This window comes from Ciconia boyciana, chromosome 2, assembly GCF_034638445.1.
Source record: "Ciconia boyciana chromosome 2, ASM3463844v1, whole genome shotgun sequence".
Lineage (NCBI taxonomy): Eukaryota > Metazoa > Chordata > Aves > Ciconiiformes > Ciconiidae > Ciconia > Ciconia boyciana.
Window position 1 is genome coordinate 37859779 of NC_132935.1, and position 14419 is coordinate 37874197.

General features: G+C 37.4%; 1 protein-coding gene across 1 annotated transcript in view; it reads right to left on the bottom strand.

Moving 5' to 3' along the window:
* Nucleotides 1-14419, bottom strand: part of C2H8orf34 (chromosome 2 C8orf34 homolog) — a 172904-nt gene that overhangs the window by 101315 nt on the left and 57170 nt on the right. Inside the window, exons 6-7 of the mRNA XM_072851245.1 lie at nt 7267-7436; nt 2044-2210 (exon numbers count right to left, since the gene is read on the bottom strand). Of these exons, the coding sequence (XP_072707346.1) occupies nt 2044-2210; nt 7267-7436 (337 nt within the window). The remainder of the gene's footprint in view (nt 1-2043; nt 2211-7266; nt 7437-14419) is intronic.

The following is a 14419-nucleotide window of genomic DNA, read 5'->3' on the forward strand; positions in this document are numbered from 1 at the left end:
GGCTATATTATAATCACTATAACCATTGCTATTCATCAAATATGCCACGATTTTGCTTCAGAATCACTTACATAACACTCTACCCAAACCAGAGGTCCTGTTTATGACCTTTCCTAATTTGAAGCTGATTTTGTACAAACTTTGCCAGTTTTGATGAAATGCGTGACAGAAAAACATTCCAGGTTTTGCATGCCACAAAACCAGAATGGATTCTTACATTCGAGTCCTTATTAAAAAACAACAACAACAACAACAACAACAACAAAACAAAACAAAAAAAACCAAACAAAAAAAAAAACCCAAAAAACCCCACCCAAAGTTGTTTCTACACAGATAATATTCTGCCCAAAGGTCAAGACACTAGAAAATAAAATTTCCTTTATACTGCCTTTCTGGTTCCGGATACCTTGAGGGATTCAAATGTCTAGAAGGAAAGACCTACACATCCATTGGCTACCTTTTCCGCACTATCTGTACAGAAGTTAGCAAAAGATTCTATTCTGTATGTGATACCTAATGAGGCCAATAACATCACACACAAGTTCACACACACACTTACCTACTGTACCTTCCAGATGCCACAGAATACTACTTTAGGAGCCCTGTGGTTTATGCCAGGACAAGACACTCATTCAGCTTGCTTTTAATGTCACACTGATAAAGTCAGAAAGATCTGTAAATTGCAGGAGGAAATAAGGAGATAACGCAGCTACAGACTAATTATCGCCTCCACTGGAATCCATGGATTAGTTATGGAAATACCAACTGATTCCATGAAGACTGCAAGCCCACAGTCACAAACAGCGTGACTTCCTTCAAACACAAAGAACTAACTGATCCACTGTGACACCTGAGTGACCCAGCTCATTATCTCTTCTTTTCTGTAAAAACAAATGCATGCATCAAACTTAAAACTACTGAAAAAAAGAAAGTATGTATTAATTCACAATTATTTAAGCATAACAAAAAACTTTTTTTACCATGAGCATGGTCAAGCACTGGAACAGGTTGCCCAGAGACATCGTAGAGTCTCCATCTTTGTAGAGAGTCAAAACCCAACTGAACAACGTTCAGAGCAACCTGCTCTAGATGATTGTTTTGAGCAAGGGGTTGGACTAGGGATCTCCAGCAGTCCCCTCCATCTTCAACTATTCTGTGGTTCTATGAAGATTGTAGTAAGGAAGCAACAGAAATATAACAGAAACAGAGTAGGGTACCACATGTTTTTCTGATTTTTAGGTTAAGGTCCAACCTGAAACAAATAATTTGTGATAGAACTCATAAATGTAAGAATGCTGAGCTATCCTGAGTTTTTGTATTTCCTGTGCTTTCATCCCACATAAAGTTCTATATAGCAAAAACTGGGGGAAAAAAAATTGAAATCCATGACTACCTTTCAAGCATCTTACAGTGAAGCTTTTAAAAACGGCAGAAAAGAGACTATTAATTAACTTTCTTCAACAATTTCCCTCCTTTCACAACTAGTAATTCTAGGAAAGGGAGAAAGCAGTGAGCATACAGCCTTCTAGAGTGCAATTTAACATACAATACAGTCTAGTGGAAAATTACAATCAAATCCTCTAGAGAGGTTACAAATTCACATTGCATAAGCTATTTGTAGCTAGTAAGTCTCAAATAAAACCCACTGAAGTTAGAACTGTGATACAGCTAAGAAAAAGAAGAACCAGATGAAAGCCAGTGAAGCTGAATCTGCTCCTTGTACATAAACACATTCTTCAAGTAGACCCTGCAAGTGATTTATGTAGGAAATCAAATTAATTACTTTAAGCACCTGAAGCGTTTGATATTTCATGGGATTTTGATGCAGCTAGCAGTTTATTCACGCACTTATACGGTCTTCATTACATTCACTCCTGAAAGTTGCAAGTTAAACCCTATGAACCTTCACACAGCTGCTGGATACTTTAGCTTCAAACATAGGGAGCAGATTCAAACTAATTATGTTTGATTGGATATTACACTTTTTAGATTAATCTATAATAAAAAAAGTATCAGAAAATGCACATAATTTTTTGCAGTTACCCAGGAGTTCCATTGCATCATCTTCATTGTCTATATCTTCTTCAGTTACAGATGGAGCTGTGCTTTGAGCAGAATCAAAAGAGTCCTGAGAAAGCATGGCAGCCAGCAGTTTCTTATGTTGCTGCTGTTGTTGTTTTAGTCCTTTGGTCTTTGGCTCCATTTTTAAGCTGTGAGGGAGGAAAGCACAACTTTCTCTTACTGGTGCTCTCTACAAAATATGTTACACATTTGCCAAATTACTGTAGCCCATGACGTCCTCCAGATCTGAAGGTTAATGCCATCAGATCACCCATAAACCAGCTGGTCATCACTCATTCCCTGATCATTGGATGTTATAAGTCAGTTTGTGTTTTCAGTTCCTATCTAAAGTTTTGACTGAATGATGATGGGAAATTTCCCATTGCCTTTATGGGCATTAATCAAGTCTAAATAAGCTACATATACAGAACAACAGGATGTCAATTACTAATCATTATTGCTAAGGCATTGATCACACAGCAACAAAGCTGAGAACAAAGAACTGCTCACTTGAGTAGTTATGCTATCATGACCCCACAGGATTAACGACTATATAGTTATAACAATTCTCATGGTTTCTTCACTTGTGTCCCTAACATAAGTAACAGGCAACTGGAACTGCATAGAAGTTAGCAGAAGGGTCTAAGGCAGGACTTGCTACAGTGAGCAAGTTCTGATTCCTTACAATATCAAGATAAAGACAGCGGGACAGAAGTTTGGTGCCCCACATGAGGGTATCAGCAACACTTCAGACTATCTTACAGCCTGTTGCAGGAAGGCAGATCTGTAGCAAATGTATGAAATAGTTTAATCAATGTATAGTATAATATAATAGTATAATCAATGATAGTTCATTTCCCACTGCAAAGACGAACACTAATAAGACAAAGTGGACCTTGGAGATGAAGAACGGGCTTTGAGTTTAGGACATGAGGCTATGGATGGGGCCTCTGCAAGCTCTAGTTCATTTTGGGCTCTAAGAAACAAGAACATCATATTAAAGATCACTCAAATTTCCCACTGTGTACATACATTATCCCTTGAGTAAGTTTCCCCAAGAGGCTTGCTTCTTCTCAGAATTTCTCCAGGAAATTTTTCATGTAGAAAATTACTAACAATGACTTGGAAATGAGTTTAAATTTCTGAAAGATGAGCGTGGTACCAGTAGGATTGCCATCAGCACTTTTATATGGTCCCTTATCACATATTAATACCTTACCTTGCTCCCTTACAGAAGCAACAGACAGCAGTACAAAACCAGTGACAAATACAGCCTTTCCTCTGTAGCAATCCACAACATTAACAGCAAAAAGGGACCCTTTATCAGTTTGACAAGACATCACTAATACTGCTACCTCAGACTGGCTACGCTATCTTTCCTAGTCAAAGTAGTAGTGAAACCTGTCCTTTCAGTTGCTCAAAATTAATTCCCTTTCTTTTTTTAAGTAACTGGGCCTGCCTTTCAGATATACAACATGTGTGCTTCCATTGCTCATCATCACAGGAGTGTATGTTTTTAAGGAGGAAATAGTGGTTCTTTCCCACTGTCCACTACTGAATGGAGCAAAAAGTGAGGTTCATGGTTGCAAAGACAGAAGAAAGCAGACAACTCATAAATTCCCAAATACCATGTACTATGTATACTCACTATGATCTGTTTTATGCTGAAAAGACCAATATTGAAAATGGGCACGTTATCAACAGATCAGTGGTCCACAGCAATATGCCATTCTCTGCAGCCTATTCAGTCCCCTATAGAATGCTACGAATGTGTACAGACTCAGGGCTTCCCCTTCCACCAAACAGAAAAAAAACTTGTACACTATGGTCTGTGAAAACAACACAGAAAGAGGGAGTCGCATGACACTGATGGCAATTACTCTACCAGTGATCTGTCAATGCCTAATCCTCTGGATATTTACATAGTATTTAATTTATGCAGCATTTCCTCATGTTTAGCGATAGGTAAAAGAAAACATGTTACCTGGAAATAATGGGACAATTACAGGTTTCACTTTCCTGTTCTTATGCTGTAACTGAAGATTAGGATTAGTTTTGAGAGTTTGCTGGCGTCCCACATAAATCCTGATAATTAGTGATCAATAAACTATCACTTTTTATTAAAAGTGTTGCTAAATCAAATTTAAGAAGATATAACTGGAAACATTTAATATGAATTTCAAATTGCTCCCTCTTTCAGTTGACAAGTAAAAATGTAACTGAAATATTTTAGGCTACATTAACTATGAAGTAGATGAATGAAATACAGATGAGGTAGCCAAAATTTCTTTACAACTGAAAAAAAATTCACTCTTTTGAGAGTTTCATTTAATCTCATAAAACCCATACTATTCCCACTACTTTTGGATGTACTAGGTGTATGCTACATTAAAATTAAATTATTATTACCTATTACTTGTCTCATGCACTTGGTGTGTAGTCAATTCCAAATTCAGCTAATAGTACTTCAATTCCCAGTAACACTGAATCAGACCTTGAAGAAACTGCCTGTTATTAGTGAACTATTATTAAACATTCAGATTAACTTTGATCAATACAAGTCTTTTATACTTCCATATATAGGTGGCATCAATTTTAGTATCACCACTATCTTGAAGTTCTGCAATTTTATGATTCTTTTGCAAGACTGCAAACATGCTTTTTATAAATGCCTTACAAAACCTGATAAAATACTAATGAAGCAAAGAATTATCCCAGACATAAAATCAGTCATCCAAATGTAAATCCATATGCTGCATGTAATTTAGTAGTTATTAATTTCCACTGAAAATCAGTATTCCCACTTAACGATACATATTTTTCAACAGGTCTTCAGCACTTACTGCACCTAAAAACTACAGATAACAGTGTCCCATGAGTCCTCCCTGGCATCAAGTACCCCATATTCTCCTTATTTCATATGCCAGGCAACGTGATTTTGTCATGATACTCAACAAGACTTCTCAAATACTATTCTCAAAGCCATTAATCACATTTTTAAATTATAGAATTAGCTGTGAGGTTTCTCACAGCTTGTACCACCCTCTACAAAGAGAAAAATACACCGCTTTGAATCATCTTTGTTACTCAGAACTAAACCTCTTTGCTCCCATCTAGAGATCAGAGATGCTTATTTCTGCTCCTTCCTGTTGAGAGAAGGGATACAATATCCTCAATTTGCTCTGCAACATAGAACAGATCTTTATTCAGTGTCTTTATTGGACTGCTGAATAAGGAAAAAGAAACTTAGGCCTTTACAATCAAGCTGCAGTGCCAGTTGCTGACTCCATTACTTTCCTAGGAACTGCACTGGAGAGACCCAGTGTCTGAGTTCTGTTGGTTCCAGTCCAACGTCTGGCTGAGGGATCATTACTACATGCTGCTGCTTCTTTGAAACAGTAGTACTTGCAGCTTCCCCCACAATAATCTAATTAAAAGAAGAAAGACGTGCTCATGGATAACAAACATTCCCAACATGTGAGGAAAGTTAATGAATACAGCCTGTAAGAGTACAGCAAGTGACAGACTAGTTTCCCTGTGACAGGGAGGTGAATTCCAATGTAGAAGGCACATGGAGGACATACTGAAAGAATATTCACGATTCAAACTGGGGGATGAGAGGCTGGAGAGCAAGTCCCATGGAAAGAGATCTGGGGGTCTGGGTTGATGGCAAGTTGACTATGAGTTAACAGCGTGCCCTCGCAGCCAAAAGGGACAACCATGTCCTGGGGTGCATCAAGCACAGCATAGCTAGCCAGTCAAGGGAGGTGATTGTCCCACTCTGTGCTGCACTGGTGCGGCCCAGTTTTGGGCACCTCAATACAAGAAGGACATCAAACTATTAAAGTATGTCCAGAGGAGGGCGACCAAGATGTTGAAAGGCCTTGAGGGCAAGACTTATAAGGAGCAGCTGAGGTCACTTGGCTTGTTCAGCTTGGAGAAGGCTGAGGGGTGACCTCATCACAGTCTGCAACTTCCTCACGGGGGGGCAGCAGAGGGGGAGGCACTGATCTCCTCTCTCTGGTGACCAGCGATAGGACACGAGGAAATTGAATGAAGCTGCATCAGGGGAAGTTCAGATTGGACATTAGGAAAAGGTTCTTCACCAAGAGGGTCGTCAGTCACTGGAACAGGCTCCCCAAGGAAGCGGTCTTGGCACCAAGCCTGTCAGAGTTCAAGGAGCATCTGGACAACACTCTTAGTCATATGGTTTTGTTTTAGGTAGTCCTGTGAGGAGCAGGGAGTTGGACTCCATGATCCTTATGGGTCCCTTCCAACTTGAGATACCCTATGATTCTGTGATAATACCATAAACCTTTTCAAAGGGAAAGCAGAGAGTTTCTGCCTTCTTAAAAGAGGAAGAAAAAGGTGCCTGCTGCAGTCAGAGTACTAGTTATAACCAAGGAGAGAGGCTACAGGGCTGAGGGAGAACCGTAGGTGTTTAAGGCAATTAACAGAGACAGTGCAGAACTTTTACACTTAAAAAAAACAAAAAAGCATGAATCCCTTTTAAAGAAAGGCTGTGAATACTTCACTTTCTGGGATAAACAGGTATCTTCAAATTACGGAAAATGGACTGCTTGGAAAAATGATAATCTCTTCCACGTAGCTGAAAGCATGTTAACAAACAAACATACTCCCCCACTCTCAGTCAAGCACAATAAATCATCAGAAGTTATTTACGGCAGAGAATACAATTTTCTCTTTGAGAAAGAATTGTTATTAACACCAAGATGCTAAGTATAAGAACTGAAGATGAATTTAGGAAGTCCTGTTAAAAATAACATAAATACTGTTTCCTTTGTCTATCTTTCCTTTAAATGAGAAAATCAGATTTATCACTAAAGTGTCAAGAAAATTAACAAACAGCTACTACCAACCACTGAAAGACAGAAGGGTTTGAAGTACCTGAATGAAGCTACACATCACAAAATTATTACACAATGGGCCCCAATCTTGTCAACATACACTTAGCTTTATAAATGGGAATAAAACCATGGCACTGCAAATGAGTATGAAGTTAATCATACATAAAAGCATGAGAAGAAACCAGTCACATATTAATATCTTCCATTTATTCTGCATGCTGCCACATTATGGCATGGGTATTTAAAAGCCCTACACCCTGCTCTCAGAAACAGGGCATTACAAAGGCAAGATGCGTTTCACAAATTAAAAAATTTCTAGGCAGAACCAAAATCCCACCTTCCTCCAGGGCTGCTGCTATCCTCGCTGTCCCACTGCTCGTTTTTATTTCTTGGTATTGGCGGCTGCAGCATCTCAGCAGCCAGTGGGTCAGCATCATTCTCTTCACGACCAATCCATTCTCCAATCACACGAGGTCTGAGAAGGGGGGTGTTAAAACCTGTTGTGTCCTGAAGAGAAATAAAAAAAACCCAGAAAAACTGCATTGTTTGTTCTCAACCACATGTGTAAATAGGGAAAAAAAAGAAGAAATAGAAAATAAAACTATTCATTAAAAAAGTAAAAAAACAGTACAGTACACTATAATTTCAGAGGGCTACAAAATACCCAGAAACAATAATGGACTAATGAAAAGATTCCCATTAACAAAAGTCCGAGAGAGATTTGCCCACCCCAATGCCTCAAATCTCTCCTATGTCTTACTTTTCAATAGCAACTGTAGAAATCTGGGGTATTGTCTTGAAAAATTATAGTTTTTTTAATAAAACCACAACTCTGAAAAACAGCACTGTGTCAGTTCTGCTAAGCAACAGATGAGGTCACTTGTATAATGAACACCCCAACCAAAACACTGTTGTAGATTAATAGCATCACTCTTATTTGCATTATGAATTAATGCAAAACTAATACATCTGCATTTGGCATTTTAAAAATAACCCTGCTGGGATTTACATAATGTATCTTTCAATTCTGAAAATGGTATTAACATTTTAATAAAATGCATTTCTGAAACTAGTACTCATATTTTTAACCACTTACTGGAAGAAGATAGCTGGAGAGGATTACAAGAAGTAAGCAAAACCAACTGGAATATTCACAACAATAGTGATGATTTGCATCATTATATTAGGAATTCACATTAAGGAAACAAATTGTCCTTAAAAATTGTATGAAAAAGCTGTTCTGAAGTATTGAGTATCTCTGTTCTCAATGTTACTAGAACGGTTGTAGATAAGGGGTCATGTACAACAGTATAGTCAAACTAAAAAACAAGCATGTATGCAAAAAAAAAAAAAGACATTAAATGATGGGATAGGAATATTTATTTTGCTTTAATTAAACTCTTTTCTAGGCTAGCAAAGATATTTCAAATACAGTGTTCCTAATTATGAGAGATATATTCTATTCCTATCCTTTAACAAGAGAAAATTTTAGGTAAACAAATCCTTGGCTGTTACCTAGCTCAGTGTCTCAATAAATATTCCTGCCATAAAACAATGCTTTCCAAACAAAGAGCATCTGGAAGAAGTACAGCACAGTGATTACTTAGCCTAGCAACCATATCTTCTCATCTTCCTAAAAACAAACTATTTTTACAGTTCCTAATTGACACAGATATGGTAAAAGCACAGTTTGAAGTAGAGGCCTCTACTGAAATGAAACAAACGTCTGCAAACTGCTTTCATATGAATACATTTACCCTGCTCTGGCTAGACGCTGTAATTTTGCTTACCAGAACTCCAAGAGCTTCCGTTTTGACAGAGCCAAATATGACCCAGGCCCTGGATTAGACTCATTCCCCCTTGTTCTTTTGTTCTGCTTTCTGCAACGTGCCTGTGTGTGCATTACCACACTCCACTCCCCGTATGTCCGTCCAGAGTTCTCCATCACTTGCCTAATTCACTTTTTACAAAATGTCTGCTTTCTGCAAGGTTGACGTGACACAGTAGGGCCACTGAAAATGGAATGCACCCAATACAGAAGAGACAAATCTGAGGAAAACACCATGGCTTCAGAAGTTTTAGAATACTTAACCACTGGTGTCTTCTTCTATGTACTTACAAATATACATTTTGTGCATCTGTCTGGTGCTGTGTCATAGTCAGGTAACGTAGACTAGATGACAGTGGCCTCTGGTGACTTGACAGGCATAACCTGTCACAGGTGTGACTACCATCATATGCCTATGAGCTAGGAAAAAAGATTATTCCACTGCCCACAATGCCTTCATTACACTAGGTGCCTACAGCAGTTTAAGTAAGAACCATTTGGCCCCTCCTGAGGTTTATTACTGCTACTCTAGCCATTTTCTCCCTTCCCTTTCTCCCTAGGATAATTTCTAATAATTAATAAAAAAAGGTTGCTGGAGCTAGTTAAACTTGCATCAACTTGCAGTGTCAATCTTGCTAAAAGCTTTCAGTCCATTAAGTGAAAATGAAAGGCACCTAAAAATTTGCCCTTTTTTCAGTACCACAAGTTTTTCCTGACACTGTACACTGCATCATCAGCATATGAATAAGTAAACCATGAATACTGTGTTTATCCTTGTTATGCTGATTTATTTTCTAGACATTTTAGGGATTAAAGCAGCACTTTCATACTCTACTCAACGGAAATTTAATTTACATTACATAGTCATACTTTGCCTCACTTTATCACCTTGCTTTCCTTTTTGAATGTTGCTAGATTAGTACACCACAGTTTCAGTGACCTAATTTACTTTCCTCCTTTCAACTACATAAGCAGCCACAGTGAAAACAGTAAATGGAGAATCAGAGACAGCTGTATTGAGAGCTCCAGGACATTTATTTGGCACATTATTTCAAAAGCTTCAATAAATTCAGGTGAAGTATTCTGTTCTCAAACAAATTTTTATAGTTTGGGGTTTTTTTAATATATAAACCTTAGAATCTTAACTGATTTCCAATTTATATTCCCTCTTAAATAACAGAAGAGATCGACAGTGATATTAGTGTACACAGAAATATTTTCAGGACAGGTAGGTATTTAAATCTGCACTAAATGAACCTAGAGGATTATTTTATGGTGTAGTCCAGGTGTCATCCACTTTTAATGCACATCAGTGGCTACCAATTTGACACACTTGAGCTTCCTTTATGTGGAGACCAGGAGAAAAAGGGAAAGACTGGAGGACAGCTGAATCTCATCTTCACATTAGGCTACAATGTGGTTGCAGTATGCAACCCCTACCACGGAGAACAACAACTTTTGTGTATCCATTTATTTAATCATAGTTTAAAAAGCTCAGTATTTCTAATTTCTGATATGGATTTTGAGGGAACCTCCATAGTGAGAAATACTTTTGGGTGAGCAGAAATTTGTTTATTTTTATGACTTAGAGTAGTTGTTTCCTCTATTTTATTAATTATAACCTGTGTTCATTGTAGTAATACTACATGTAAGAATAAAGTATACCCTAGACACAGCATAGAAAAAATTATTTTAATATTAACCTTGAGGGTCAAAATCTGTTATGAATTATTAGATCATCTTGACTCGAATCTGATTCTGGATCTCTAACACTTAGCTGTCTCCCATTATTAATGTTTAAAGTGACTGAAAGACATTGTTGGGAATTCCGGACAAATTTCACAATGTTATGACAGGTCTCACACTATCTGTGAGACCTCCACTACATGAAGCTTAAGTAAAGCACCAATCCATGGAATATTGGGATTATGTGAAAATCTCATCTACTTAAAAAGAAAATATTTCTAGTCTTAGTATTTGCAGAAAAAAAAAAACAACAAAAAAACCCCCCAAAAAACCCCACCAAAAAACCTTGGAAAACATTTGCTAAGTGTTCTTTAGAGAATCAAAAGCCAGATGACTAAAAACTTTCCCCTGCCTCCTTTCAAATTGCTTTAGAATTACATTATTTTAGTCAGTCTTCAACTGTGGAAAGGGTAAAGGTTGTGACTCTTCAGTTTGCATGGTCTGGTTCAGAAATATTGCTGAAATGGGTACAATCATATAAACCCATTTTAAACTTATTTCTGCATTGTAGCGTCCTGGCTACATTCTGCCTCGATGTATCTTACAATGCAGACATGCTACAGTGCAACATATATTACAGTTTATTTTGGGACATAAACACAAGTAGGTTCTTCCAGCAGCAGCAAATTCTAGAGGAGGCGCATCATCAGTAGCCCCATGGTCAGAACACGCATGTAGGACACTGGAGCTTCAGTAGTATGGCTAGTCTATACTTCTCTGTGAATTTGAACTTCCACTTCCCAAGGAAGTGTCCTAACAGACTTAGGAAAACCCCTGAAACTCACAGTGAATTCAGTGTTTTTTCCTCTGTAATTTTTTAACTAAACTAGAATTCTGTGAATTTCACTGAAAGGATAACATCCTAGCTCAACTTGTCTATGTACACAAAATTCTTAATATTATTGAGAAGCATTAGAAACCGCACACTTTCATGCACAGTTTCTGTGCAGTGGTAAGGATGGTAAGTCAATTCAGAAATTTGTATTATATTAACTCTGCACTTTAGCCTTAAAATCTGTGAGTCACAAGGCATTCCTTCTCATTTTCTTTCCTTACACAAGCAGTGCCAGTTGCTGATTTTACATAGCTTCCATGGCCTAGAGACGCGGTCTGAATCATCAAGAGAGACTGAACACCAAACTCAGCAAGCCTGAAGTAAATGAGATGAAAAAGGAGGGAATACCATAAATCTGTTTTAATTGCAGTAATCTTAGGAATTCTTTTTGCAATTCTATCAGTGAACTTTGAAATTTTATTAGACTGTGTCAAACTGAAAGCTTCCATTTTGACTGACCTTGTCTGCCTGTATTTTCTCTACCTCTGTCTTGGACTGAAGCCCTAAGTATTGGCACAAAGCTAATAATAGCAGATATTTGACAAGAATTCGTTTAAATGAAACACCCTTCCACAAAAGTGATTGTAATTCAGAGCAAACTGGTTTTCCAAATCCAAATGCTCAAGTTACTAAGCAACTAACTAATTAACTGGATTACTTGGAGGAGGAGTTACATCAACCAACAATACTGATCAAGTACTCCCCTGACAAAGGCAGCTGAAGGTTACTGCAGCCACAATGAAATAATTTTTTAAAAAGTACTTACATAAGGAGAAAGAAAAATAAAAACACACATGCATTCTCTGTTTTCTCCAAGTTCATAATCTAAAACACAGATAAAACAGCAGGATTATGGGCTCTGTCCTAATCCCCAAGAATGTTCCCGATCATCAGAAAAACAAAGCAAGGAAGGGCATATAGAAGAATTTATTATTGTGTTTAGTTTTATGTCTCTCACGACATCTATGTAATGCCAATGTTATAACAGAATCCAATGCCAAGTTTGGGCATGCCCAGTTCTAGACCCATGACATGTACCTGAAGGGTTAAATGGTTAATCCAAACCACTGATGAATGCAGTTTGAAAAATGATTCAGTGCTGCCACAGCCTACATAAGGAAGCTGTAGCATCAGCATGTATTTCTGGGAAAGGAATTACAATGAACTTGACTACATTTATACCTGAAAAATAAACATTGCCTGGGAACTTGCTCAGGTGAAATGGAACCAAATTCTGTCTAATGTTAAACCATTATCAGGTAGCCTTTGGTTGCTTTTGGCCCAAGCCAAATAATACACTTAGAAACAAGGCACAGGAACATTTCAGGAATCAGCTCATGTAAGGGATCATTCCTAAGAGGCAGGATTCCACAGAATGGTCCTGGCTATGCTTAATTTCTTAACACAGAACTAGTCTTTATATCCATTAAAAATCATTAAGGGGCAAAACAAGAAATAGAAGTGAAGTTCACTAAAGCCCACGGAGACGAAAAATTGCGCTGCTTCTGTAAATCTATCCTGGAAGCCTGTTGAGCAATGCTGCACAAAGGAAGCATGTTAAGAGCTTTACTGTTTTGGTTATTTATTTTCCAAATAACGTTTGATTTCAAGAACATTCAATTTACCTGTCCTCATCAGAAACAGATGTTAAAGCAGATGCAGTACTGTAAAGGTGTCAGGTAATGTATGCTACTGAACGTACATAACGTAATGTCAAGTCTTATTTAAAAAAAAACATACCACTTTCCAATTTTAAATCATAAACAATAAAGTATACGATAACAAAAAGAAAATTAACTCTTCACTCAAACTGGATCTGGAGGAAATTCACCAATGATGTTCCCCATCTCAATTTTCACACTGACTAATTAAATTTAAAAAACATGCATGTTTTTGAACAATAATCTATCACAATTTAAAAAAAATTAACACAGAAGTATCTCCTAAAAAATATATGTAAAAAGTATGTGATAACAGGCTCTAGCCCAAAATGTCTTCTTCCTCCCACTAACAGTATTTCAGGTTTTTTTTTCAACAAACAAAACCAAATGAAGAGGAGTTCTTCATAAGTATTCTTAAGGTAAGGGTTCTAATAGAAGGACTTTCTAATTGCATTTCTCATCACTTCTGAACACAGTTAAGGAAATAGTAGAAAGGAAGACTTACATACTGTTTTACTCTTAATATGAACAACAAAATAAAGCAAGATCAAGGGCAAAATGATAAGTAAAGGCCATGGTTTTGAAACGGCAGCCCCATATGCACATGACTGCATGGTAACAATGATTAATCTTGTCTAACTGGCCTTTCCTGGAGAACCCAGTGGAGATATTTTATATGTACTTGTGTCAGAAAGGTTCATGCCCTCATTTTACCAGGAGAAAGGAAAGATATTTTAAAAATTATCTCCCATATTAGGCACTATTCCTGTGTCTTATACATCTTTTGATCCTATTTCCCTGATTGTAATGGTTTCTGACACCAAGAACACAACCCATGATTCTTGGCACTAGAAGTGTACTGCTGTTCACTGGTGAGATTAGGGAAGACAAAGGTGTTCTGTTTCCTTTGGAACTCTGAAAAATTAGCTTGATTACTTTCACAGCATAGAGTTCATTACAGCTAAAACTAAAATTCATGTTAACTGTGTAATATATCAAAAGGGCAAAAACAGGAGAGATCATTGTTTGTTGCATTCAGCAACAGATCTTTATGCCCTGTGTATTCCTGATCAAATCTAGGAAGCAAAAATTATTCCTAAATACTCTCACAAATAATATCTGAGAATGTAGAATTCATGACTTCATGAATAAAAGGTATTTAAAGCTAAATGTTTCCAAAAGTACACAAAGTAAACCAACAGACTATATTAAGCAAAGATGGTATCAAGATCAAAAGCATTTCCATGGCCTCATTAAGAGTCTCTTAAACTCAGTGAGATTTTTTTTCCACAGTTGACAGCCCATCCTGGATCAAGCTCTTAATGCATCAACATATACTGTACTTATCCATACAGCTTTCCATACCGAAACTTCCTCTGAACCCAACAGAACTGAAGTGTGTATGCCAGGACAGGGAGAC